The sequence below is a fragment of the Neovison vison genome, chromosome 1 (assembly GCF_020171115.1).
Source record: "Neovison vison isolate M4711 chromosome 1, ASM_NN_V1, whole genome shotgun sequence".
Taxonomy (NCBI): Eukaryota; Metazoa; Chordata; class Mammalia; order Carnivora; family Mustelidae; genus Neogale; species Neogale vison.
In genome coordinates, this window is record NC_058091.1 from 46,269,849 (window position 1) to 46,295,305 (window position 25,457).

General features: G+C 40.2%; 1 protein-coding gene across 1 annotated transcript; it reads left to right on the forward strand.

Annotated features, from left to right (window-relative positions):
• Window positions 1-8: 8 nt before the first annotated feature.
• Window positions 9-25,049, forward strand: PGM3 (phosphoglucomutase 3). The gene is made up of 13 exons (XM_044246538.1): window positions 9-100; window positions 1,838-2,043; window positions 4,382-4,566; window positions 6,731-6,798; window positions 11,930-12,063; window positions 12,978-13,173; window positions 15,774-15,931; window positions 16,661-16,744; window positions 19,035-19,133; window positions 20,784-20,897; window positions 21,910-22,032; window positions 23,262-23,435; window positions 24,616-25,049. Exons 2-13 carry the CDS (start codon window positions 1,840-1,842, stop codon window positions 24,703-24,705), a joined length of 1,629 nt encoding a protein of 542 aa, XP_044102473.1. The 5' UTR covers window positions 9-100; window positions 1,838-1,839; the 3' UTR covers window positions 24,706-25,049.
• The last annotated feature ends 408 nt before the right edge of the window (window positions 25,050-25,457 follow it).

Consider the following 25,457-nt stretch of genomic DNA (forward strand, 5'->3'; position numbering starts at 1 on the left):
GGGCCACGTCTGCGGGTTCGGAGAGCTTCAGTAGGTGGGAGGTGCTGCGGCGGATCAGTTGTTCTGTGAGGTGGAAGTGAGGGGGTGTCTTCTGGCGGAGGTGAGTGGGGCCCTTAGGCTAGGCGACTGGAATGGAGTTTCCAGTCAGTAAGGGTTCGGCCTACCGATGGGCTGCGGGTAGGCTAGTGGGCAGACTAGCTGACTGACCCGCCGACCGACCCGCGGACCGACCCGCGGACCGCGCGCGGGACGCACCGCCCTGCGCCTTCAGAGCGGGCCCGAGGGTCTCGTGCTGGGTGTTCTGGCCCAGAGACCTGGGGCGGGAGGTGGTGGCTAAGGGTCGAGAGTCGGGAAGGGTGCGGCCATTTGGGGGCTGGAGGGGAAGCGGAACAAACAAGCGGTTGATAATTGAATGGAGGGAGGGGGATGCTCTCAACTTTTTTAGAGTGGTCACTGTTTGGGCTCTTAAGTGCTTTGAATAAAAGCATTCGCACACTCAGTGAAAGTAGTTTTAGGACCGAAGACGCTTTGAAGGGTGGAAGCGTTTTTTTTTTTTAGTAAAAAAAAAAAAAAAATTTCCCTTAGATTTTACAGGACTGGTTTACGCCCTTATGAGTAATCATGATTTATTACCGAATGGTCAGTTTTTAAACAAAGTGTATTGATGTTTGTGAAAGAGATTTGATCACTTTGGATCAAACTAAATTAGCTTGCTGAATACCAGTTTTTTCTAGCTGGACAAAAGCAAAGATTTTTCACCATTTCTTTTAACTTTTGTTCATTGAAGCAATGAAGGAAAATGAAGAAAACAAGATAGGACTGGTGCTCATCCCTGGGCTAATTGGGAATGAGACTGATCCAAGAAGTACATACAGCTGAGGTTGGAAACCCCCAAGTTCCACTTAAAATTGGAGTATGGCAGAGAAGGAATTACTAGTGGGCTAGGAGGCAATTAAAGGCAAAAGGAAGATGTTGCTTTCAGAGCTTAATTTAGAAGGGTCTCCTGATTCTCCCTTACAAAAATAGAAAAATCCTCGGTGAGGTATAGTAGGAGGTCTGGGCAGTCTTAGGAAGCTTTTGCCCTTCCCTTTTTCTTTGGGCGTGTGTCTCTGTGTGTGGTCTGGGAAGAATAACAGAAGAACCAACAGATTTCCTAGATATTTTGGATATGTAGTCCCAGTCCTTTTGACAGTATAACCTTTGGCCCCATTTGTCACTAACTACCCATGTAAATTTAGGTTATTTGAGGTCCAAGCTTAAGTTTTTCCATTTGTGAAATGAGGTGATCTTGATTATGTAGGAGTCTATGAGTCTATGTGTGGAATCTTCGTTTTAGTTGAGAGTAGACCATTTTAAATTTACCCTGTGTCCAGGAATAGCCCTGGAGCCAAAATGAGAGATGTGTTGGGGTATGTGCCCTGGAGTGAATGATACAAGTTGGGCAGCATCTTCTAGGTAATGTCTACCTCCAGAACTTTATTGTACCATTGTTTTCTTTCCTTTTTTTTTTTTTTTTTTTAAAAAGATTTTATTTATTTATTTGACAGAGAGAGATCACAAGTAGGCAGAGAGACAGGCAGAGAGGAGGAAGCAGGCTCCCTGCTGAGCAGAGAGCCCGATGCGGGGCTCGATCCCAAGACCCTGAGATCATGACCTGAGCCCAAGGCAGCGGCTTAACCCACTGAGCCACCCAGGCGCCCCGCATTGTTTTCTTTCTCAAAAAGATTTTTGTGGGGTTTCAGAATGAGGCAGACGTATTAGTTCAGGGTGGCAGTTGTTGAAGCAAATGGTCCTGTAAAAATTTCTTTTGCTTGAAAAATATTCCTTAATTTTGTAGACATGGATTTAGATGCTGTAAAAGAACACTCAGCATTACACGCCAAGCCCAGTGGACTTGTTCTTCAATATGGGACTGCTGGTTTTCGAACAAAAGCAGAACATCTTGATCATGTCATGTTTCGCATGGGATTGTTAGCTGTCCTGAGGTCAAAACAGACCAAGTCTACAATAGGAGTCATGGTAACCGCATCACATAATCCCGAGGTAACGCATTTTGTGCTGTTATAAAGCAAACCTTTATTTACAAGAACACATCTTAGTGTCTGAGCACTAGATTTTGACCCAAAGTACAAAATCTAATTCTAGGAATGTGCCTACTCAGTATGTGCCTTTGTATTTGAAATGGCTTTTTCTTTTCTTTTCTTTTCTTTTTTTTTTTTTTTAAAGATTTTATTTATTTATTTGACACAGAGGGATAGTGAGGGAGGGAACACAAGCAGGGAGAGTGGGAGAGGGAGAAGCAGGCTTTCTGCTGAACAGGGAGCCTGATGCCAGGCTTGATCCCGGGACCCTGGGATTATGACCTGAGCCGAAGGTAGATGCCTGATGACTGAGCCACCCAGGCACCCCCAAGATGGCTTTTTCTTTTCTTTTTTTTTTTTTAAGATTTTATTTATTTATTTGACAGAGAGAGATCACAGGTAGGTAGAGAGGCTGGCAGAGAGAGAGAGAGACAGAGAGAGGGAAGCAGGCTCCCTGCTGAGCAGAGAGCCCGATGCGGGACTCGATCCCAGGACCCTGAGATCATGACCCGAGCCGAAGGCAGCGGCTTAACCCACTGAGCCACCCAGGCGCCCGGAGATGGCTTTTTCTTAAAGAAAAAACTTATTTTAGAGAGAGAGTACATGCGAGGGGAGGAGCAGAGGGAGAGGGAGAATCCCAAGCAGACTCATCACTAATGGCAGAGTGTGACACCAGGCTGGATCTCAACCTTGAGACCACATACAACCTGAGCTGAAATCAAGTGTCAGACATTTAAATGACTGAGCTGCTCAGGCGCCCCTGAAATGGCTTTTTCTTAATGAGTGGTCATTTAGCTCATGACTGTAGAGGGTGTGGAGAGAATGAGAGTTATTTCTTGGACTGTGTCCATATTAAAGACATAACAGAATGTCCTTCCAAGTTAGTTGCATTGAGACAGTATCAGTAACAAGAAGTATTACTTGTGTTAATTTAGTAGGGACTAGAGATTGGAGCCAAGGTGGGGAGAAGGGCAAATATTTAAAAATATTTTAGTGCATTTTGAAAATTTTTTAGACTGGTTTTCTTTTTCTTTTTTTTTTTTAAGATTTTATTTATTCATTTGAGAGTGCATGAGCGAGAGAGCACAAGTAGGGGTTGCAGCAAAGGGAAAGGGAGAAGCAGACTCCTCCCACTGAGCAGGGAGCCCAATGTGGGACTTGATCTCAGGACCCTGAGCCGAAGGCTGCTTAACCGACTGAACCATCCAGGCGCCCGTAGACCCGTTTTCTGTAGTTAGGAAAGGAAGAGTTTACTGTTCTGAATGAACATCAAAACAGGTGGCTCCATGTATATAAAAGTGAGCTTTGGGCAGGTTATTTTGGTTCTAGTGTTATGATAATTACTTTTTTTTTTTTAAAGAGAGAGTGCGAGCCAGGGAGAGGCAGAGAGGGAGAGAGAATCTTACACACTCCCTGCTGAATGCAGAGCCTGATGTGGGGCTTGATCCTGATCCCATGACCCTGAGATCATGACCTGAGCCGAAACAAGGGTTGGACCCTCAACCGGCTGAGCCACCCAGGCACTCCCAATTTTTTTTTTTAAGCAAAGTATTCTTTTCGACACGGTTTAACTGCTTATAGCTCACTAATTGTGGTTTGAATAACTTGCCTCTGTTTGATGGCAAGAACATGAGACTTTGTCTTTGTATCTAAATCAACAGCAAATTAAAGCTGTATAGGTCTGTGAAGGATTATAACCTCCTCTTACCCCCACTCCAGCTTGTAAATGTGGATCATTATAAAAGTGTGTCTGAATGTCTGAATCACCACAATTAATGACTTGTGGGCTGAAGCCTCTATTTATTGCAGTTCTAAAGTACTTCTTAAAACAATACTGAACTGTTTCCTTCAGTTGACATTCACTCTGAACTACACTTTATTTCTTCCCCCAAATTTGAGCAGAACAGAATTGGGAGTCAGTTTTCAGCTTCTGTCACCCACTTGTGATACGCTGGCCAGTATGTTCTTAAAAGAGTCCAGGGTCATATTGAGGAGGATCTCTTGGTGCCCTCCTTCCCCTCCATTTGTGTCCTGCTATGTAATTGGTGGTGAATTCACTTGCTCTGAATCTCTGTTTTTTTCAAAGTAAGATTGGAATAAAAATAGGATTATTAGTAAGATTGATGTTTGTTACGAGGATTTATAAAAAACACCTAGTCCAGTGCCTGGCATGCCGTAAGGTCACAGGTAAAGCCACTCTGCCATCAGTGTCTTATTTAGGGGAAAACAACTTGAGTTTACTTCCTCAGCTCACCCTTGTGAATATGCACAGATGGCTTATTGTTTGCTTTTCTTTTAAGGAAGACAATGGGGTAAAATTGGTTGATCCTTTGGGTGAAATGTTGGCACCGTCCTGGGAGGAACATGCTACCCGTTTGGCAAATGCTGAAGAACAAGACATGCCAAGAGTGTTGATGGACATCAGTGTGAAAGCAGCTGTGAATCTGCAACAAGATGCCTTCGTAGTGATTGGTAGAGATACCAGGTGACCGTCACATTACTGGTGAAAGCAGCTTTGGGAACTGGACCTAAGTGATTGCGTTAGTTTTAATACTCATGATAAATTGAAAGAATTAAGTGGAACTCCCCTAAGAGGCTCCTCTACCTACTTGGCCTTTTTGTTTTTAGTAGGATGTAGGAGCTAATTTGCTCTAACACTGTATAGTTGGATAGGTTACCTAATATTTGGAGCTTCCATATGCCCATCTCTAAAATGTTGATGTTAAAGCCCAACACAGAGCTTTTGTGAAGATTACATAAGATAGTGTATGAAAATACCTATTTCCTGACCTGAGAGAAGTACATAACATATGTCTCCCACCCCTTTACTTCTGGAGATTAACTGCTTATTCCTACAGAGGAAGAAACCTTGCTTGTAATTTAATATTTATAGATTCATCTCATAATCTGCATTATTGTTGGTTCATATATTTATATTATTTTCCTATGCTGGAGTTTTCCAGAAAACAATATATTATCTCTAGGGGCACCTGGGTGACTTAGGTCATGATGCCAGGATCCTGGGATGGAGTTATGGATCGGGTTTCCCTCTCAGTTTGAAGCCTGTTTCTCCCTCTCCCATTCCCCCTGCTTGTGTTCCCTCTCTTGCTCTCTCTCTCTCTCAGTCAAATAAAATCTTAACAACAATATATTATTTCTGCATATAGTAGTCCACCCCTCTTATTTGCAGGGGATACATTCCAAGACCCCCAGTGTATGCCTGAAACCATGGATAGTACTGAACTCTATCATGTTTTTCTCTGTACATACATAATTTGATAAAGATTAATTTTTTTAAGATCATTTATTTTAGAGAGAGAGCGGACGAATTGGGGCAGTAGCCGGTGGGGAGAGAGAGAATCCCAGGCAGACTCTGCACCCAGTGCTGAGCCTTAGGTGGGGCTTGATCTTACGACGCTGTCCTCATAACCTGAGCTAAAATTGAGAGTCTGATGCTTAACAGAGCCACCCAAGTGCCCCTATGATAAAGATTAATTTATAAGTTAAGCACAGCAGCAGATCAACAATAAATAGTAATAAAAGCAATGTAACAACATACTGTAATAAAGTTGTGAGTGTAGTCTCTCTCTCTTTCAAAATATCTTCTTGTACTGTACTCCCGCTTCTCTTTCTTGTGATGATGTAGGATGATAAAAATGCGTGTGAGAGAGAGGATGTGATGTAGGCATTGTGATGTAGTGTTAGGCTCCTGTTGACCTGATGGTATGTCAGAAGGTGGATCATCTGCTTCTGGACTACAGTTGACCTCAGGTAACAGACCAGGGCCAGCGAAACCATGGACAGGAGGGGACTGCTTGCCATATTTGGCAGCTTTTGTCTTCTTTTACAAAAAGATACTGTAAAATGTTAGATGAAAAGTGTCCTTTGAAACAGAAGGATTCTGTTTCAAGATTTACTGTGAGATCTCATTTTAGCCAGAGTATCTTTCTAAAGGAAATTTCTAGTCATAGTCTTAATGGTAGGACATTAGGATAATGTCTGGTATTTTATCCTTAATGTGTTACCAGAGAGATTTCTAAATACCATTAATTGTGGATTTATAGGTATCAGAAGTGGCCTAGTGACTTATGTTCTGAAACAAATTATTATCCCATGGTAAAGCTGTCCCACATGTAATTGCCTCTTACCAATTAACTAGTTTAAATGATCTAGAACATCATTTTCTACAAGGAAGTTATAATTATCTCCTTTATCTTCAGTCAGATAATTTGTTCTGATTTTTTCAAATGAAAAATAAGTTCTATATCCTTGGTGGTTTAATACCCAGTACTGCATTATATGACGTGTTCGCATTCAGTATTTATTGCTACTGTTTTTAGATAATGTATATGTTACAGTCAAACTTGAAAAGGTTTCTGGGTGTGGCGTAATTAATGTATTTTTATATTTGTTCTCTAAATTCATTTGAAAGCCAGACTCCAAGAAATATATTGTAAAAGGCTGCTGGAAAATGCTAATACGCTACCTGTATTATCTTTGCAGAGTTTTCAAACTTTGCAGGTTTCAGCTCAGATACTGTGAACCTATTATCCTGGTATTTGTAGCACATAATTTCTGTATTTGCTTTCAGACCTAGCATCTCTTGGTTTCAGGATGGGATGTGTTATTTTCTTCCTTTTCTTTTCTAGGCCCAGCAGTGAGAAACTTTCACGGTCTGTAATAGATGGTGTGACTGTTTTAGAAGGTCAATTCCATGGTATGTAGCTATCCCGAGTTGTAAACCTTTAAAAAACTTAAAAATTTTTTAAGAAAGTTGTAAAAGTAGTACCGTTTATTTTAGAAAAGTTTGAAAGTACAGATAAAAGAACTTTTTAAAAAATGAACTTCCAGGTACAGGGGCACCTGGGTGTCTCAGTCAGTTAAGCATCAGACTCTTGTTTTCAGCTCAGGTTATGATCTCATGGGTCCTGGGATGGAGCCCCTTATTGGGCTTCATACTTGCTGAGGAGTCTGCTTAAAGATTCTCTGCCTGGGGCGCCTGGCTCAGTGGGTTAGGCCTCTGCCTTTGGCTCAGGTCATGATCTCATGGTCCTGGGATTGAGCCCCACATTGGCCTCTCTGCTCAGTGGGGAGCCTGCTTCCTCCCTCTCTCTGTCTGCCTCTCTGCCTACTTGTGATCTCTCTCTTTGTCAAGTAAAAAAATAAAATCTTAAAAAAAAATTCTCTTTTTTTGCCCTTCCCCCCATTTGCACATGCACTCAATCTCTCCCTCTTTCTCTCAAATTAAAAAAAAAATTAAGGGGCGCCTGGGTGGCTCAGTGGGTTAGGCCGCTGCCTTTGGCTCGGGTCATGATCTCAGGGTCCTGAGATCGAGTCCCGCATCGGGCTCTCTGCTCAGCAGGGAGCCTGCTTCCCTCTCTCTCTCTCTGCCTGCCTCTCTGCCTACTTGTGATCTCTCTCTGTCAAATAAATAAAATCTTTAAAAAAAAAAAATTAAAAAAAAATTTCTAGGTATAAAATACTAGCTTTTTAAGTTTAAAAGTTAAAAAAATTTTCTGGGTGTGCATATTTTGTTTTAGCTGTAAGAGATTATATATAAGAAATACTGATCTTACCTTACTTTAATAAGGCCAGATTCCTGATATAAAAACCTTTGAAGTTATTTGAAGATGTTCATTCTGGGGAGCTTTTGTCAATATCGTGTAGTCCCAAATAGCTGATCACATGTGGACTCAGATGTTGACCTATCAGATGGTGGAAGATATCTTTGGCCTACTTACATCATCTGATTTTAAGTTTTGGCAGGTAGTTTTATTATATCCAATGAAGAATTACATGACAGAAAATGGAGACTAGAATTCTCTTCTCTCACAGGTCATGCCCCTTGTAAATGCAAGGGCATTTACATTTAACCTTTCCACTTCCCCTGTGCTCTTCTTTTCAAAGTTAATTTGGCCTCTTCCAAGAGCTCTCCTGGCTTACTTCTCTGCTTTTCTAGTCATTACTTAGCCCACTGCAGGCAGTCTCCATCCTTGTCCCTTCAGGGAAGTAGCTCTCTCAACACTCACCTGAATTCTAATTGCCAAATCCAGTGGTTTTTATAAAGTGGCTTTTATTCTTAGCCTGGGGCCTGGGCTCCCTGGGAAATGTGTGGTTAAGCTGCAGGGACCTGGCTGACCTCTTGATACAGTTTGTAGAGTGTTACTGGCGCATGTATTTTCCTAGGGAGAAGAGTTGTTGCTTTTGTCAGAGGGCTCTGTGACCTAAGAAATAACTTTCAGAATTTGTATTTTGAAGTTTTCTAGTTGCTGTCTTATAGCTCTCCATACTGTGACCTCTTTCTTTCTTTCTTGAAGCTTCTACTTCCTTGGCCACTATTCCTTATCAGTCTTCTGTGTGGGCTCACTCTCGCCATATGGGTGTTCCTTATTTCTCTCTCCATTCTGCTTGATTTCTTTTTTTTTTTTTTTTTTTAAAGATTTTATTTATTTATTTGACAGAGAGAAATCACAAGTAGATGGAGAGGCAGGCAGAGAGAGAGAGAGAAGCAGGCTCCCTGCTGAGCAGAGCGCCCGATGATGCGGGACTCAATCCCAGGACCCTGAGATCATGACCTGAGCTGAAAGCAGCGGCTTAACCCACTGAGCCACCCAGGCGCCCCCATTCTGCTTGATCTCTGAATGATCATCTTTACAGCCATAGCTTCAGCTATGTATAGTTTAAATTTTCATTTATTAGCTTATCAAACATTTTTCACGGCCTGCTACGTACAACCCTCCAGGGAGCTTATTTCGGGCCACTCACAACTTACAGTAAGAAACCCATTTTGTATCATGATGTGTGTATGTGTACTTGTATGTATAACTGACATAAAAGTATCAAAAAGTAATACTGACACTGCATGACATGCATTCATCTGTGTTATTTAAAAAAAAAAAATGCAAAACTGCTGGTTGGGTCTCACTAAGTGGATTCCATGACCCCTCAGGTCTGCAATTTGTAAAGCACTGGTTGAGTGAGGTCTCCACTTAGGTGATCTGCCCTTACCCCAGCTTCACCTGGCCTAAAACTATTTATACCATCACTTTTCTAATGTTTTAGTCTATAAAAATTTGAGAGTAAATTTTTTATTTTTAACCTTTCCATCATTTCTCCCTTCAGCTTAGTGTACTTGAGGAAATGAAAGGTCAATGTAGGCACAGCAAAAGGAGGATGGGGAAGCTAGTAGGTAAGGTTAGGGATCATGACATGGGTCATAACATCCGAAGCCTTGTGGGTTGTGGTAAAGATTTGGGTTTTAATTCAAATGCACAGGAACTCCATGGAAGGATTTTATGTATGGGAATATGATCACATTTCCATTTTAAGTCAGTCACTCTGGCTTTTCACTCTTTTGTGTAGAGAGATAGGAAGGTTCTAAGGAAAAGAGACTGTACAACAGTTCATTTAAGAGTGATGACAGAAAAAAGAAGTGATGATAGGAAGAGAATGGAAAAGTTTGAAATTAATAGTGACTTGAAAAGATTTTGTGATACTTGATGAGGCTAGAGCTGTGAAGAATGGCTTCTTGGTTTCGGGGTTGATCGGTGGAACAGATGAGTTAACCCCATAATAGTCATTTTTTTCCTTGAGTAAAAATTTATTGAGTAAATGTTTATTTGCTAATGTTGATGTTGGTCATAAAATCCTTTCGTTCCAGCCCTGATAAGTCTTTTGGAATATTGTTTTCCTCTCCTTATACACCTCCACTAAACTAGGTTAAGTGCTGATCTACTTTTTTGAGCTCCTCCTCCTCCTCTCATGCAATCCTTGTATCAGAGCCCTAACTGCCTTCATAAATACCATTTCTGTTGTATACCTGCAGGGCTCAGTAGCTTGACTTTTCATCTATAGTCCAAACTCTTGTGCTTGACTTTGAAGACCTCTGATGGGTTTAGTTACTGAATATTTATTAAATATTGGTTCATCTCTGCTATTTCTCCTGTTTCTTGCTTTTGCTTTTGGTGCTTTTCTTGTGTGGTTTGCTATTTTTTACTATAAGCTGCTTGTTTTTATTGGGAAATTACTTGTGGAACATTTTTGAGGTTTATGGTGAAGGCCTCTTTCTGTGGCAAAGTTTGGTTATTGCTTTTGCTTGGGTGGCTGGGTGTGCTACCTGACAGGTAGATGACAAGTTGCTTTGATGATGGAGTTCTCCTGGACCCCTGTGGTTATGTGATTTAGGCTAGAAATCCGGGGGAGGCCTATGTGCTGACAGCTCTTCAGGGATGGATTATCTCCTGCTCTTCGTGGTGTCAAGACAAATCTCCTAGGAGTGGGCACTTGGAGCTAATTCCCTTCTGACTCAGCCTTGCACTGCAGAATAGTTCTTTGAGGCTTCCGCTTCATGGAGGGCTGGACTTCTAACTGGGTTTCCTTCATCTTGGGTCAGCACAGATTTTTGTACCAAAAGCAGTAGGTGAATTTACGGTTTCAGAGCAAAACCCGGTTCCCAGCGCTCAAATTTTGGAGTTCCTTTCTTCACATTTTGACCTTAGTCCTCTATAACTTACTGGCTCAGCAGTGCTTTATAAAAAAGAGATACTTCTTTTATCTAGCGGTTTTGGTGGTTTTCAGGAGGAGGGTTCATCTGAATTACGCAGTTGTTATTGGAAATAGAACTCAGTTATTATTTTCCTGTATTGCTCTATTTTTATGTTACCTGTCCATATTAAATGATTTTTTTAAAAAAGATTTTGTTTATTTGACAGAAACACAGAGAGAGAGCACACAAGCAGGGGGAGTAGGAGAGGGAGAAGCAGGCTTCCCATATAGCAGGGAGCCCGATGTGGGGCTTGATTCCACGACCCTGGGATCATGGACTGAGCTCAAGGTAGACGCTTAACTACTGAGCCACCCAGGCACCCCTAAATGATTATTTTTTTTGTCATCAGTAGTAGTTCATATTTCATCTGGACTTGAGTATGTCCAGTGTGTGTGTTTTTCTAACTACCAGTAAATTTAATTCTCTGACATTATCTACCTAGAGGGTAGGTTTAGATCCCACAGGTAAAGGGCTCAGTGCCACAAGTCTCCTCCCCTCCCCCCATTTCAGAATTCAGTCACCTGGGCTTCTGACACTACCCTCCTCCTTGGTTTGATTAGTTTGCTAAAGTGCTCACAGAACTCAGAGAAACATTTTACTTACTAGATTACCAGTGTATTATAAAGGATAGCACTCAGGAGCAGCCAGCTGGAAGAGCTGCAAAGGGCAAGGTATGCGGGAAGGGGCATGGAGCTTCCTTGCTATATGGGCAACCACTTTCCCCAGTCTGCGCACATTTACCAAGCCAAACCCCGGCCTTTTTTTTTTTTTTTAATGGAGCCTTTATTACATAGGCATGACCAATAAGTGATTGGCAGTTGCTATTTTAACGCAGTCTCTAGCCCTTCTTTTCTCTCCCTGAAGTGGCAAGGAACCCAGAAATAAGGGAGAGGTTTAAGGTTCCAACTCTCTAATCTCTTGGTTGGTTTCCCTGGCAACCAGCCCCATCTCAGGGTTCTCTGGGAGCCTTCCTTGTCATTCATTAGCATAACAAAAGAGTTAATTCCTTGCTCTCATCACTTAGAAATTCTAAGGGTTTAGAAGCCCTTCCAGCCATGGAGACAAAGACCAATTTTCTATTTCTTACTATAAATCACAACATCATAATGTAAGTTAGTTGTAATGATTTCAGTGGATATTTATGCATATTTCTGAATAGTTTGGAAATTAGCATTTAAGTTTTCTGAGATGTCTTTTTTTTAAAGATGGGTCACTCTCAAATTCATATGGTATGAATCCATTTAAACATTTTTGTTTGTTTATTAAGAAATGTGACAAATTGCTTTTTGTGTTCCTCTGATAGATTATGGCTTGTTAACAACACCCCAGCTGCACTACATGGTGTACTGTCGAAATACTGGTGGCCAGTATGGAAAGGCAACCATAGAAGGTTACTATGAGAAACTCTCTAAGGCTTTTATGGAGCTTACCAAACAGGTGAAAAATCTCTTGAATGTGGTTTAGCATTTAAGCAAATGCTTAAAATAACATCTGTTGAATAATTTAACTTAGTTTGTCACTGTTTCTTTTTTTTTTTTTTTTTGCAAAAATATGGTGTATTTTCTTTATCTTTCTAGGGCCCCACAAGGTTTGACCCTTGTATCCTGCTGAGTATCTGTTGGCATTTACTTGGCAAGGCATATAGTACATTCAGAGATCACTGGGAGAGAAAACATGGGGTTCTTGTGGTTTCATAAATACTCCTTCAGATGCATTTTCTTGTAGGTTTAATAGTAGGTGCTTTTGGCACTGTGACATCTGATGTGTTCACTACTGAGAAAGATTTTCCTCTGGGTCGATTAGCTTCTTAAAGCTGGTTGAGATTTGGGGGTTGTAATTAATTTGTCCAGCAAATACTGAGTGCATGTTGTTAACCAAAACAAAGCCCTTGTTCTCATAGAGTTTATATTCTGAAGTGAGGATGGGCCAGAGAGGAGACTGACAAGGAAAAACCCAGACATGCCCAGTGGTATTATGTGCTGTGAAGAGAATGACAGGCGTTATTCTGCTCTTCTGGCTATACACTCTTTCCCACATTTGAATGCCTGTCATGAAATACAGGCTGTAGTAGTATTTTAAAGGGACCCCGCTTAACTGAGGCTAAATTTTGACAAAGCTCCATTTCCATAAGTTATTCAGTCAGTGAAACTATTCTAGTGTCAGCATCCAAAAAAAAGTTTTTAAATTTTACTTTGGTTTTCTACAGTTTTCACCTGAATGTGTGTACCCTTTTGTTTCCCAGGTTAAAATAGATAAGTTAACTGAAACAATGGAAGATGTTTACATATGTGCTTTATGTTTCACTGTTTTATAACTTGAGATTTTTCTTCTGTGTGTCTTTTCCTTTTAAGGCTTCTTGCAGTGGAGATGAAAATAGATCACTTAAAGTTGACTGTGCAAATGGCATAGGGGCCCTGAAGCTGAGAGAAATGGAACACTACATCACCCAGGGGCTGTCAGTTCAGCTGTTTAATGATGGGACCAAAGGGAAACTCAACCATTTATGTGGGGCTGACTTTGTGAAAAGTCATCAGAAGCCTCCACAGGGTATGTAGAAAATTTGTTTTTAGAGCTCTTTGAAACCAATCTGATTTCCAGATGGAGGTGGCCAAGTGAGTGAAGTCATGCAACTAGTCCTGGCTGCTGCTTGAGACATCTGGGAGTCTCCTCACTTGGCAGTGCCATTCAGAACATGGTCTGCTCCCTGCCTGTAAGTACACGGCTCCTACTTTGTGTAGGAAATCTCTGGGGGTGGTGGGGAAGCAAAATCAGAAATTGGTGTTTTGGAGCCATGATTCTCAAGATGGTATCATGCATGAGAATCAGCTGGAGGGCTTATTAGCACAGATTCTTGGGCTCTGCTCTAGAGTGTCAGATTCTATAGGTCTGAGGTAGGATTTAGGTACAATAAGAACTTGCATTTCTATCAAGTGCCTAACATTCCTTAATGGTGCTGGTCTGGGACCCCACTTTGAGAACTACTGATCTAAAGGACAGCAGTAGTAAGTGGTATTTTTCACCTTATCTGAATTAGACACACTTTGGAAAGGCGATGCAACTCTGCTTAATTAGAATTATCTGTAAAATCACTGTTTTCTACAGTTGGTATATTAGGAGGAAAACTGTTCTGTAGACTTTAGTTGTACTAAGAGGTGTTCTATGTTTAACTGCATTACAGATACTAAATTGTTAATGGGTGGTCGTGCTTGGCTTGCAGATGTGTTTTGTTTGGTCTGCTGTGTGTGTTTAATTGTCGCCACTTAGAAATTATGTGATTTTACTTAAATATTGAAAACTCTGGCTTTTTTTTCAAAATCAGAACATGTCCATGCTCACATGGCAGTCATCAAGTGCCATGGAGTGGTCCTGCCCATTTCAGACAGGACCTGCATTCTTTAGAACGCCACAGACCTCATCCATTCGCCTCTGTCATTTATGTTATTCTGCCTCTCTGTATAAGCACTTAAATTTTTAGTTTAATCCACCAGTTTGAACTCCTTTTTATTGAATTGTTTGTTTTGACCTTTACTGACACTTTGGTTCTGTCCATTCACTAAATATTGAGCTCTTCCTCTCCTTTGCTCTAGGCACTGGGATGAGAAGAACAAAGGCAAGAAAAATGTAGCTAAAATTCAATCTCTTTACAACTCGTAGTCCATTAATACCTGAGACACGCAGAGTGTGACATACCTCAAGAAACTCAAGGCTGCCTTCATGTTGATGTTTACTAATAGACTAAAAGCAACCTTATCTTGACAATAACCAGGTCGCCAAGGTCCTATAAACCTCACTTTCAGCATGCAGAAATTCTTTAGAAACTTACCTCTGATCATCTTCCCTTGCACCCCCATACCGGTCCCATTGCAAACTTAAAGTATATAATCAGTCATGCCTCACAATCCCAGTGCAGCTCTTTCTGGTCATCTGTCCTGACCCTGCTATAATAAAAGCACCTTTTTGTACTTTAAGATGTCTCAAGAATTCTTTCTTGACTGTTGCACTTGGTGGCCCCACATTACAAAGCTATAGTATGAACAAAACCATAGGCCCTGCTCACTTTCCTGAAGCTTGCATTATGCCCTATAGGCAGCCTTATATTTGTATTCCTCATTGAGTCTTTTTTTTTGTATTTTCAGCATAACAGTATTCATTATTTTTGCACCACACCCAGTGCTTCATGCAATCCGTGCCCTCTATAATATCCACCATCTGATATCCCGACCTCCCACCCCCCCGCCCCTTCAAATCCCTCAGATTGTTTTTCAGAGTCCATAGTCTCTCATGGTTCACCTCCCCTTCCAATTTCCTCCAACTCCCTTCTCCTCTCTATCTCCTCACGGAGTCTCTTGTTGGATTTGTCCACCTGCTGCTGTCATGACTAAGGAACAACAAAATTTTCTAGTAAGTTTGACATGACAGTTGCTGAGATTTTGATAACTTTATGTAAATTACACAAGCCATATTTCTCTCGCGGGTTGTAATTCTTTGCTCTTAGTTACCAGTGTTTCTTGTTACTGATGGTGTGAACAGATAAAAACCACTTCTGTTAGAATTAAATAAAAACCACTTCTATTAATGGGATTGGCAGGGAGACAAACCATAAGAGACTCTTAATCCCACAAGAGAAACTGAGGGTTGCTGGTGTGGGGGGTGGTAAGGAGAGGGTGGTGGGGTTATGGACCTTAGGGAAGATATGTGCTGCAGTGAGTGCTGTGAAGTGTATAAAGCACATCATCTATTGCTGATTATTTTTTATATGTAAAGGACATCATAGTACTAGGTTAGTTGAATTCACAAATATCTATAGCTTTCAAAAAACTATATGGGAACCTGTCTTGCCAAACCAACTGGCTTATAAAACAGAATTTTATTCTAATATTACATCAAGTTTCAGCATAGAATTCTTTTCCAGTTAGCTGTGAATTTACCCTATAAAAACAAATAATAAGCCTTTATACTATTTCAAGATTAAAGATTAAGACATTGGCTTTTATTTGGAAGGATAATTTTAAGTACCATAAGGTACTTATGATCATACTTTAGTGAAATATTTTTCCCTTGTAACTAATGTAAGACAAAAAACTTTTTATATGGAGGTTTATTCCCATTTCCGTGACTGAAATGCATTTTAAAATTCTGTGTGCTAGGAATGGAAATGAAGTCTAATGAAAGATGCTGTTCCTTTGATGGAGATGCAGACAGAATTGTTTATTACTACCTTGATGTAGATGGTCACTTTCATCTCATAGATGGAGACAAGATAGCAACACTAATTAGCAGTTTCCTTAAAGAGCTCCTGTTGGAGGTATGGTGGGGTGATTGACTGCCCTTTAAAACAAGACTAACTAGTGACTAACAGGCATTTGGATGGATGTCTCAGAGGCACTGTTCTTAAGGAGTTCCTTACCTCTGTGACCAGAAAATACAAAAAGATACGGTAATTTTAGTCACTTCAGCATGGGGCATTTGGAACCTGAAGGTAGTACTCTTCTTCTTTATACTGGCAGTTGTGATTTGAAGCTTCATTGGTTTCCTCATAACTGACTTTAATGAGAGTTCCAGCATCACTCCCAAAGCCTCAAGTTTAAACAGAAAATCTCATCCTCTGAGAGCTGTATCTACTGTGTTATAATATGCTTAATAATGTGAGACAGGTTTATTCTGTTTTGCTCTTTTGGAAATCTTAGGCCAGCTTTATGTATAGAATGTAATGAGAAGTAATTATTATAATATGGGAAAAGGTATACTTTAAGAATACAGTACAGATTTTTATTTAAAAAACGAGAGAGCAAGAAATCACAAGCTTCTTTAGAAAAGGATTCTTAACGGAATTTAAATAATACTCAGCTAAAAGTATTTTAGCTTTTTTTCTGGCATTCATGTAAATTTTCATTTTAGGCATTTTATTGCATACACTAAGACACAACTGAAACTGGATGACGATTTTGTCATCCTTTAGAAATCTCATATGTTTGCTTTTATAGTTAGTGTCTTTACCTTTGATGGCCAGGCAATTATCATTGTTTTTATCTAGATTGGAGAAAGTTTGAATATTGGTGTTGTACAAACTGCGTATGCAAATGGAAGTTCAACACGCTATCTTGAAGAAGTTATGAAGGTATTGAACCATTTCCATTTTCTGGTAGCATTTTAATCTAAGATATTTCTGTGAGGAAAACAAGGCCCTCATGTAGGTGAATAGATTGTTATACATGAATGTAATACATGAAACTGAGCTGTTGTTCATTTAAGGGTAAGTAGAAGTCAAAAATCGGAAAAAAATGGTCACTGATGTGAAAAGAGAAAGAGATTCTCCTGCCTCCCTTTTAGAGCATTTCTTTTAGAAAACTTGTAAATTCTTTCTCTGCCTCCTTTATAATGACTGTAAATCTTTTTAAAGGCTAAGCAAGTTTCATAGCTCAGGAGTGTTTCCCATAAGGGTCTGGAGTCCCCTCATTGAAATGTGAACTTCAGGGAAGATAGCACCCCTGTCTCCCAGGCCCTTGAGAGTTTCCATTTGTTAGAGCTAGGAGCCAGCCACTTAACTACTTCTTGTAGAGCTATGAGAGGCTTTATTATTCTTTTGTTAAGGACTAAACACTGATTGCCAGCACAGTTATCAGGCACATTTACAAGAAACTGTGTGACAAATGGCCCCGTGGAGTGAGCCCATTCAGTAGGCATAGGGACTATTGCTTTGGGGTTTCACAGTGGGGGAGACGGACTAGGTTCAAGTTCTAATACAAGGGAAAGTGGAGATTTTGTAGCCAAGGAGCAAGGGGGGAGGGTGCTGGTAGATGGCAAGTTACTGAGCAGTCATCGGGGTCAGGGAGGATTCTGGCTAAAACTACCTTAACTCCTGAAGCAGGCTGGGTAATTAGATGTTACCCCGGGGATGGTACAGTGTGAGGACTCTGATCAGTTATTGAGGGTAGGACATTCTTGCTGAGGAGGACAAGCCCGGGGACAGAATCTCTTGAGGCTCACAGGGAAACTTTGGTCTGAGGATACAATCTATTAGTAGTTTTGTACCTAATTTTTTGCCCTAACAGCCACCAACTGACTAACCATCCTCTATACCACACTCCCTGCTCCATGAGTGAGTTAGAGGGTCCATGGCCACAGTTAGATGTTTGCCTTTACTCTTTCTCACTAGTTAGTGTATTTTCCAACTTTTGTGTATCCCTTTTCAAATTTCTGCATTTTACTAGTTTTTGTTGCCTTCTCATTCTTTTTTAAGCAAGACTGGCAAGGTCAGATTCTTGTAGAATCTGGCTAGGTGAGGTGAAGAAGTGCAGCAAGGAGATAAGGACTGGGAACAGTACCCACCAGGCTGGCTGTTGTTGCCTTTAGTCAGATTCTTCGAAGACAGGCTGAAGATCTGAATTTTTATGTGAACCTCTTACTTTTTAAGTCTTGCAAAATTCCAAAGAAATGGGCACACAAAATAAGACACATCTGGAGGCTGCGAGTTTGTGACCCGATTTAAGTATAAGGTTCCAGTAAACACATTTGGCTCTCCAACTGGCCCAGTTGTCTGCTTGTCACAAGGATTATTCTCAGTACTTGGGTTATGTGTTTTAGTAATTTCTTACATTCTATCGTAAAACATTTTTATAGGTAAGCTACCCTGTTTAAGAAACTGAACACAGTAGAAACTGTTAATCATCAGCCCATTCTCCTATGTATGAATGAAGTAATTTGAGCTCTAGCCTTTCCAGAGGTCTTTTAAATCCAGTCAAATGCTGATCTCACTTGATCTTGGTATTTGCAGTTGTGCCACTGTCAGTCTTAACCACTCTTCTCTTTCAGATCCATCCAAGACTTAGGCTGCCCAGTGTTGCTAGTCTGACCACCATAATTTAATGGGATTAGTCCTAGAAACCTCCTAATCAATCTCTTTGAACCTTCTAAGCCAGGGGATAGCAAACAGGGGCCTGTGGACCAAATCCAGTCTGCCACGTGTTTATAGTTTTATTGGAATATAGCAATGCTCATTAGTTTCTGTATTGTCTGTGGTTGCTTTTATACTAGTGGCAGAAGTGAGCCATTGTGACCCAGATCATACAGGCTATCATCTGGCCCTTTGTAGTAAAAGCTTGCAGACCCCTACTGTAAGCCATTCTCCTGTAGCTGAGCTTTCTACAGTTAGATCATGTCACTCCCCAATTATAATCTTTCATTATCTTATCTGGAGGCTCTCTCTTGCTTTTTCCTTGGCTGTGGGCTTCTACAGTGCCTTCTCTCCTCCATACTAACACCACTTTGTATTTTAATTGCTTAATTATCTGCCTTAGTAGCAAGCTCCAGGAGGTTTGTTCCCTGTTCTATCCTTAGAGAGTAGGTACATAATAAACATTTGTCCTTGAATAACTGCTGTTATCTTTCTTTTTAAATATCTCTCATAGGTACCTGTCTATTGTACTAAAACTGGTGTAAAACATTTACACCACAAGGCTCAAGAGTTTGACATTGGAGTTTATTTTGAAGCAAATGGGCATGGGACGGTAAGTCCTCCTAATCAGCTACAACCAGCTTTAGCTGAACTTTTTTAATATGATGGGGATTCTGTATCTGGATGGTAAGAGGCTATCTCCCCCTTTGTTGAAATGACTGGTGTGATGGTAGAGTAAGATTATTTGGTTAACTTACTATATTCCTATGTGTTGTGAGAATGGTTTTCAGATTGATAGTGATCTTTGAGTATGAAGAGATGATTGTTTCTTAAAAAATATGCAGTTCTTTTTTTTATAAGCAGATCATCTACATATTGTTTAAAATCTTTTCTTTGAACTGGCCATAGGTGGTAAAAGGAAAATTCAGTAGCTGTGGCGAACTGAAGTGTTGGAACGCTTGGGAATTAAGTTATGAACAACTAGAAATGAATGTAATTAGCAATAAGCATATAAAATTTTTAGGGTGCATTTTGTAGGTAGAATGCTTAAAAAGTTTGAGATATAGTTCACATACCTTAAAATTCACCATCTTGAAATTTATCATGTGGCTTTTAGCATATTCATAAAGTTTATCTTTTTTATTTTTTTAAAGATTTTATTTTATTTATTTGAGAGAGAGAGACAGTGAGAGAGAGAATGAGCGAGGAGAAGGTCAGAGAGCGAAGCAGACTCCCCATGGAGCTGGGAGCCCGATGTGGGACTCGATCCCGGGACTCCAGGATCACGCCCTGAGCCGGAGGCAGTTGTTCAACCAACTGCGCCACCCAGGCATCCCAAGTTTATCTTTTTTAAACATTTTTATACCTCAGCTCATTTCATAAATGGATTGGAGGTGGCCAACAGAAAATATGTTATCTAAGTCAGATTATTTTCCTCCTTAATTCCGAGCTGGCTTCAGGGGCCTTGAACATAGAAAAAAAACAAAACAAGTTCTTAGGAAATGCAGTTAAAATATAACTTCAGTGATCTAATTAATGCTGAGATTGATAAATGATTTTAAAGGGCAGATAGTAAATATTCTAATCTTTGGGCCATAAGGTCTCTGTTGCTGGTGTAAGGTGAGTGAGTGGGTATGGCTGTGTTCCAGCAAAAACTGATCAGAGTGTATTTTAGTTTACCAACAAACATCTATTTCCATCAAGTGCTGACTGTAGTGTTGAGCCTTAGAAGGCACTAAAATCATGGCCAAAGAATTTTTAAAATGACAGGAATCTTGAGGAACATGATGTATATAATATCCTTGGTACTATTTGCCATAATGTGATAAATATGATCCTCTACTTTTACTTAGCTTATATCCTTAAAATTTTTAGGACAAGAAAACTGCACTACTTATGTTGAATTACGTATTCTTCCAAGTAAAATGGATACAGATAGGCTTAAAAATCTGGTTGCACAGGACTGCTGCAGCTGGCCGAGGGGCAAACACAATGAACTCATTATGTACATTGCTTCTGCCAGGGGTATTTTCTTTGTAATCAGCTCTTTAAATTTTGATAACCAGTTTTGTAATTTATAAATGAATCTCCCCCATCAGTAGTATCTTTTTGGGTTCTGATTTGATCTTTTTAATTTCATTCATTCTAAGGCTACCATTATTTTTCCCCTCAGTTTTTCCAGATTCATTGAGAGTTTTCAAAGTGGTTTAGCTAGGATGCCGGGGGCATGGATAGTGTTTTGTGATTTTGTGTTTTATTACAGGTACTGTTTAGTAAAGCTGCTGAAACAAAGATAAAACAACTAGCAAGAGAATTAGAAAATAAGAAAAGGAAAGCTGCTAAGATGCTTGAAAATGTTATTGACTTGATTAACCAGGTGAGAGCTGGGAAGGGGGGTGGCAGGCTCCTGGTTATTTTTAGGTTATTCAGAAGACAGAATAGTATGCTGGATAAATTTTTTAAAAAATTTTGTTAGAGCGAGATCGATGGGGGAGAAAGGGCAGAGGGAGAAGCAGACTCCTAGGGAGCAGGGAGCCTAATCCCAGGATCCTGATACCATGACATCAGGGGAAGTCAGATGCTTAACCGATCGAGACACCTAGGTGCACCTGAAAATAATTAAAGTAGCAAAGTTATGGCAGCTTCCTTGCCACAGTGGTATATATAGTTGAGATTAACACTGAAATGTGGAGATAGAACATTGATGTGCTTCCCTCCTCCTGTGTTTTATGATGAAAAGTATAAGGAGTTGCTTCCACCTAGAGTCAAGAGTCCGCTCTCGAGTCTCTCTGTATATGCATTGTATCGTTGAGATTAGAGTCTACAATATTATGGCAGTGGAAGAACAAAGAGTGGGATGAGGAAAAGTGGTGCAACTAATATTTATCTTGCACATATGAGGCACTCGACATACCTCATTGTCTTATCCTTGCAGTAACAGAGGGAGGTGGGTTATTATAATTCCCATTTCATAAATGGAAAAACCAAGGGCTCAGAGTTACTAAGTGAAGAGTATGGACCCATCTTCAGGTGTGTCTTTCACCACTTTACCCCCATGATGCCTTCTGTTGTCATGGTACGATATTTCAAGGGATCTAGTTATAAAGGAAAATTTGAGTCATAGAATGTTAATACTGGAACCTTAAGAGTTATCCAGTCTAATTTACAATGAGGAAGATGAAAGGCAAGTTTCTCAAGAGCTAGTTTCAGCGTTCTTGGGTGTAACTCATTATGGCCTTCCATTCCCTTTTCATTTCTCCATCCACTCCAGTTCAATAATCCTGTGTGGGGGCAGGAAGGAATCACAGGATACTGTGATTGGTTATCTAAGAGCATTCATATCTAAGCTTTGCTAGTGTTAAAGTACTTTCTTCGATTATGTCTTATAGACAGCTGGTGATGCTATTTCTGACATGCTGGTGATTGAGGCAGTTTTGATCCTGAAGGGCTTGACTGTACAGCAGTGGGATGCTCTTTATACGGATCTCCCAAACAGACAGCTCAAAGTTAAGGTGGGAGCGAGATTTTAAAATTAATTCTTTTCTGAACATTAACTAATATGTATTATCTCCAAGCTTTACATAAAAATATTTCCTTTGTTTCACATTTCATTGTGTACATATATTGCATAGAAAATGCCTTATATCATGTTATTTTCTCACATCTTCTTCAATTGTTTGAGACGTATTCACTTTACAGACTTTAAAGAAAAAGTGATACATATGATTATTTATAATGAAGATTTTATTATGGAAAGTTTAAAACATGTAAATGAGGAGAACAAAATAATGAAACCCTCATGGGCTCAGCTTCAACAGATTTCAACTGTTGTCCTTCACCATTCTCCATCTCCCCCTTGTTATTCTGAAGCAATCCTGATAGCCTATCATTTCAAATGAAAATATTTCCCTGGCATGATTCTTGGTTCCTAGTACTTTCCTGGGGCTAGATGTTGCAAAGTAGGATCTGTGGGCTAGGGAGAGAATTTTTTTTTAAAGGCATTTCATATAAATGTCTGTACAGATTTACACCAGTGTCTACATCTACCAACAGAATTTTGAAAGACAAAGGTAGTCTTTGTGAAAGAAAGAGGTAGTAAAGCCCAAGTTCACACAAATGGCTACTGATTGTTCAGATTAGTTTTTGGCATATTTAGAAGATTTTTATCATGATCCTCTTATATAACAGGTTGCTACTCTCCACTTTATAAAAATACTTACGGTTATCTATTTAGTGGCTTAAGTCCTATAGTACTTACTGGCCATTATTTTAGTGGTAACTGTAGAGACAGAAGAAAAGCTGTACAACTGATATTAATAACTAATTTTGTCAGAAATAAAAAATTATAAAACTTTTTATAAAAGATTTTAATGTGCGAACTTGTGAGCAGGTAGAAAGGCAGAGGAGAGGGAAGAGAGACTCTCAAGCCGACTCCATGCGGAGCTTCATGTGGAACTTGATCTCATGACCTTGAGATCACAACCTGAGCTGAGACCAAGAGTGAGATGCTCAATCCACTGAGCCACCCAGGGGCCCCATAACATTTCAATGCAGTTACATTCTATGCTAATTCTGGTACCTCACTATTTGTCAGTGTTGCACCTGGGGGTGCAATAAGCTGAAATGTAGATCTGTTACTATTAAAATGAAATGGCCACAGTCTTTTGGTAGGAATTGTGTTGAGGTCAGACTTCTGCAAAGAAGTGTGATACAGTGATAAATAGGACATGTTTGTGCATAGGTTGCAGACAGGCAAGTTATTAGCACCACTGATGCCGAAAGACAAGTGGTTACACCTCCGGGGCTACAGGAGGCCATCAATGACCTGGTGAAGAAGTACAAGCTTTCCCGAGCTTTTGTCCGGCCTTCTGGTACAGAAGATATAGTCCGGGTATATGCAGAAGCGGACTCGCAGGTAAGCTAGGACAGTTCTGTTGAAAAAATGTGCCGTGAGGGTCTGACAACATGGGTAGTGGGGGTGGTAGTGGGAGAAAAAACTACTTTAATAGTGTTAACGGTATCACTATGATAATTAAAGGTTTAATGTCTGAGATTTATTTATGCAGATTTTTAGGTTCATATTAATACAAAATTATTTTCATCAGTAGTTGAACAAAATTAGACCCACTTAGTTTATTTTCCCAAATATTTTTCTTTTGATTTATTCCAGACTTCCTGAAAATGCCCTATTTCTCACTATGGCATGAGTAACTAACAGAGACTTGGTTTGCTTTATGGTGCCTGAAGTGGATTATCCTTTTCCCCCTCCTTTAAAAACATAATTGTGCTGCTTTATGAAACAACCAGTTTTGAGGTCCATGTTTAATTTAACTGGTACTATCAGATATGCTGATAAAAATTCCTCTTTGGACATTTTTTTATTTGAGAAAGTGAGTGCACAAGTTGGGGGTCGAAGCTGAGGGTGAGAGACAAGCATCCGCATGGAGCTGGGTGTGGGGCTCCATCTCCCAACCCTGAGAGTGAGACCTGAACCGAAACCAAGGGTCAGACGCTCAACTGATGAGCCACCGAGGCACCCCTCTGTCTCTGGACTTTTGTTTTCTAAAATAATTACCTTTAAACAGCATTGCCTTCTGGTATTCTCCAAATGAGGGTAAAGACCTCACGGTGTGGATTTTCAAAATTTGCCCTCTTCACACACCGTCATCTTAAACCCTTGATAACAGTGTTTGCATAGCAGAGGCAATACAGAGTGGGTTGAGTAGGCCCTCAGACGGAGGCATTTTATAAGGGAGCTGGCAGCTTTTTGGCAGAAGCCTAGGCCATCTGGGATCTTAACAATTACTTACTCTTAGGCCAGTTGTGGCCTTGCTTCTAAGGACTAGGTTTGGTTGAATGACTGAGTTTCAGAATGATGACCAAATTATACTATAAAATCAGTTAAGGACTCACCTGCCTTAAACACGTGGAAAACTCAAAATCTTCGAAGAGTCTTGAAATTTGTTACTGAAAAAAAAAATTCATTTGAATATGTTAGTGAAACAAAATCAAGAAGTTCGTTCCCTTTCCCTCAGAGTTGCAAGTTACCTCATAGATGCTAGTGCCCATCTAATCTCCTTTCGTGTAATCTGCAGGAAAATGCGGATAGCCTCGCACATGCAGTGAGCCTGGCAGTATTTCAGCTGGCTGGAGGAGTTGGAGAAGCACCCCAACTAGGTCTCTGAAGACAGTTTTTATGATCATGAGAAACTGGATTTTTCAAAAGTTTTTACAAAATAGTACTGCCATTACTGTGACAGATTCAAAGACATTTGTAATCAAAATGTTTACAATGCATCTTATTAGATTGCTTCTAGAATGGATTGTTTTTCTTAAACACTACCATAGTAATTGTTTAGAAGTAGGTAAGCCTTATACTTGTTAAATTTTGTTTTTAAAAATTATCCAATTTCAATCTCACTAATGTAAAGTACCTGGGCTTCGCTATGTGTTTCAGTTGTTAACTTTCTAATACATGCAGGGAAAGTTCACGAGGGCTGCTAGAAAATTAAACCTTATTATCAGCTCCTGGGAATGCCTTTTCCATCGCTTTACATAACCAAGCCCTCTATTTTGCAGGATTCCCCACTGTTCATATGAATGGGGAGGGTGGAGAAGACTTAACACAACCAGTTCTTCCACAGCAAAATTTAGGATGATTCTTAAATGACGTACCTCTTTAAGGAACATCCCCAGGAGTTCCATGGTGTGAGACAGAGACTGCGGCTCTGCTCTGCACGGAGATTGAAGTACTCCTGCTACACTTGGGAGGATGCAGGGCCTGGGCTCCGGTTGCGCTTTACTCCGCTTAGTGAAGGTATGTGGGAGAAAATGGTCATACATGACCACGCCTCCCACAGAGAAGTGACCCCATTCGGACACTAGAATGTGGTCAAGAACCGAAAGAAGATCCCAACAAATCTAAATTGAACAAAGC

What these genes read in the sequence shown, in the direction of transcription:
- PGM3 (XM_044246538.1), top strand. Translation starts at nt 1,840, where the DNA reads ATGGATTTAGATGCTGTAAAAGAACACTCAGCATTACACGCCAAGCCC. An exon ending in TCATCAGAAGCCTCCACAGG is followed by an intron (nt 13,174 to 15,773) that starts GTATGTAGAAAA and finishes TCTGTGTGCTAG; the next exon opens with GAATGGAAATGAAGTCTAAT. An exon ending in TTATTGACTTGATTAACCAG is followed by an intron (nt 20,898 to 21,909) that starts GTGAGAGCTGGG and finishes TATGTCTTATAG; the next exon opens with ACAGCTGGTGATGCTATTTC.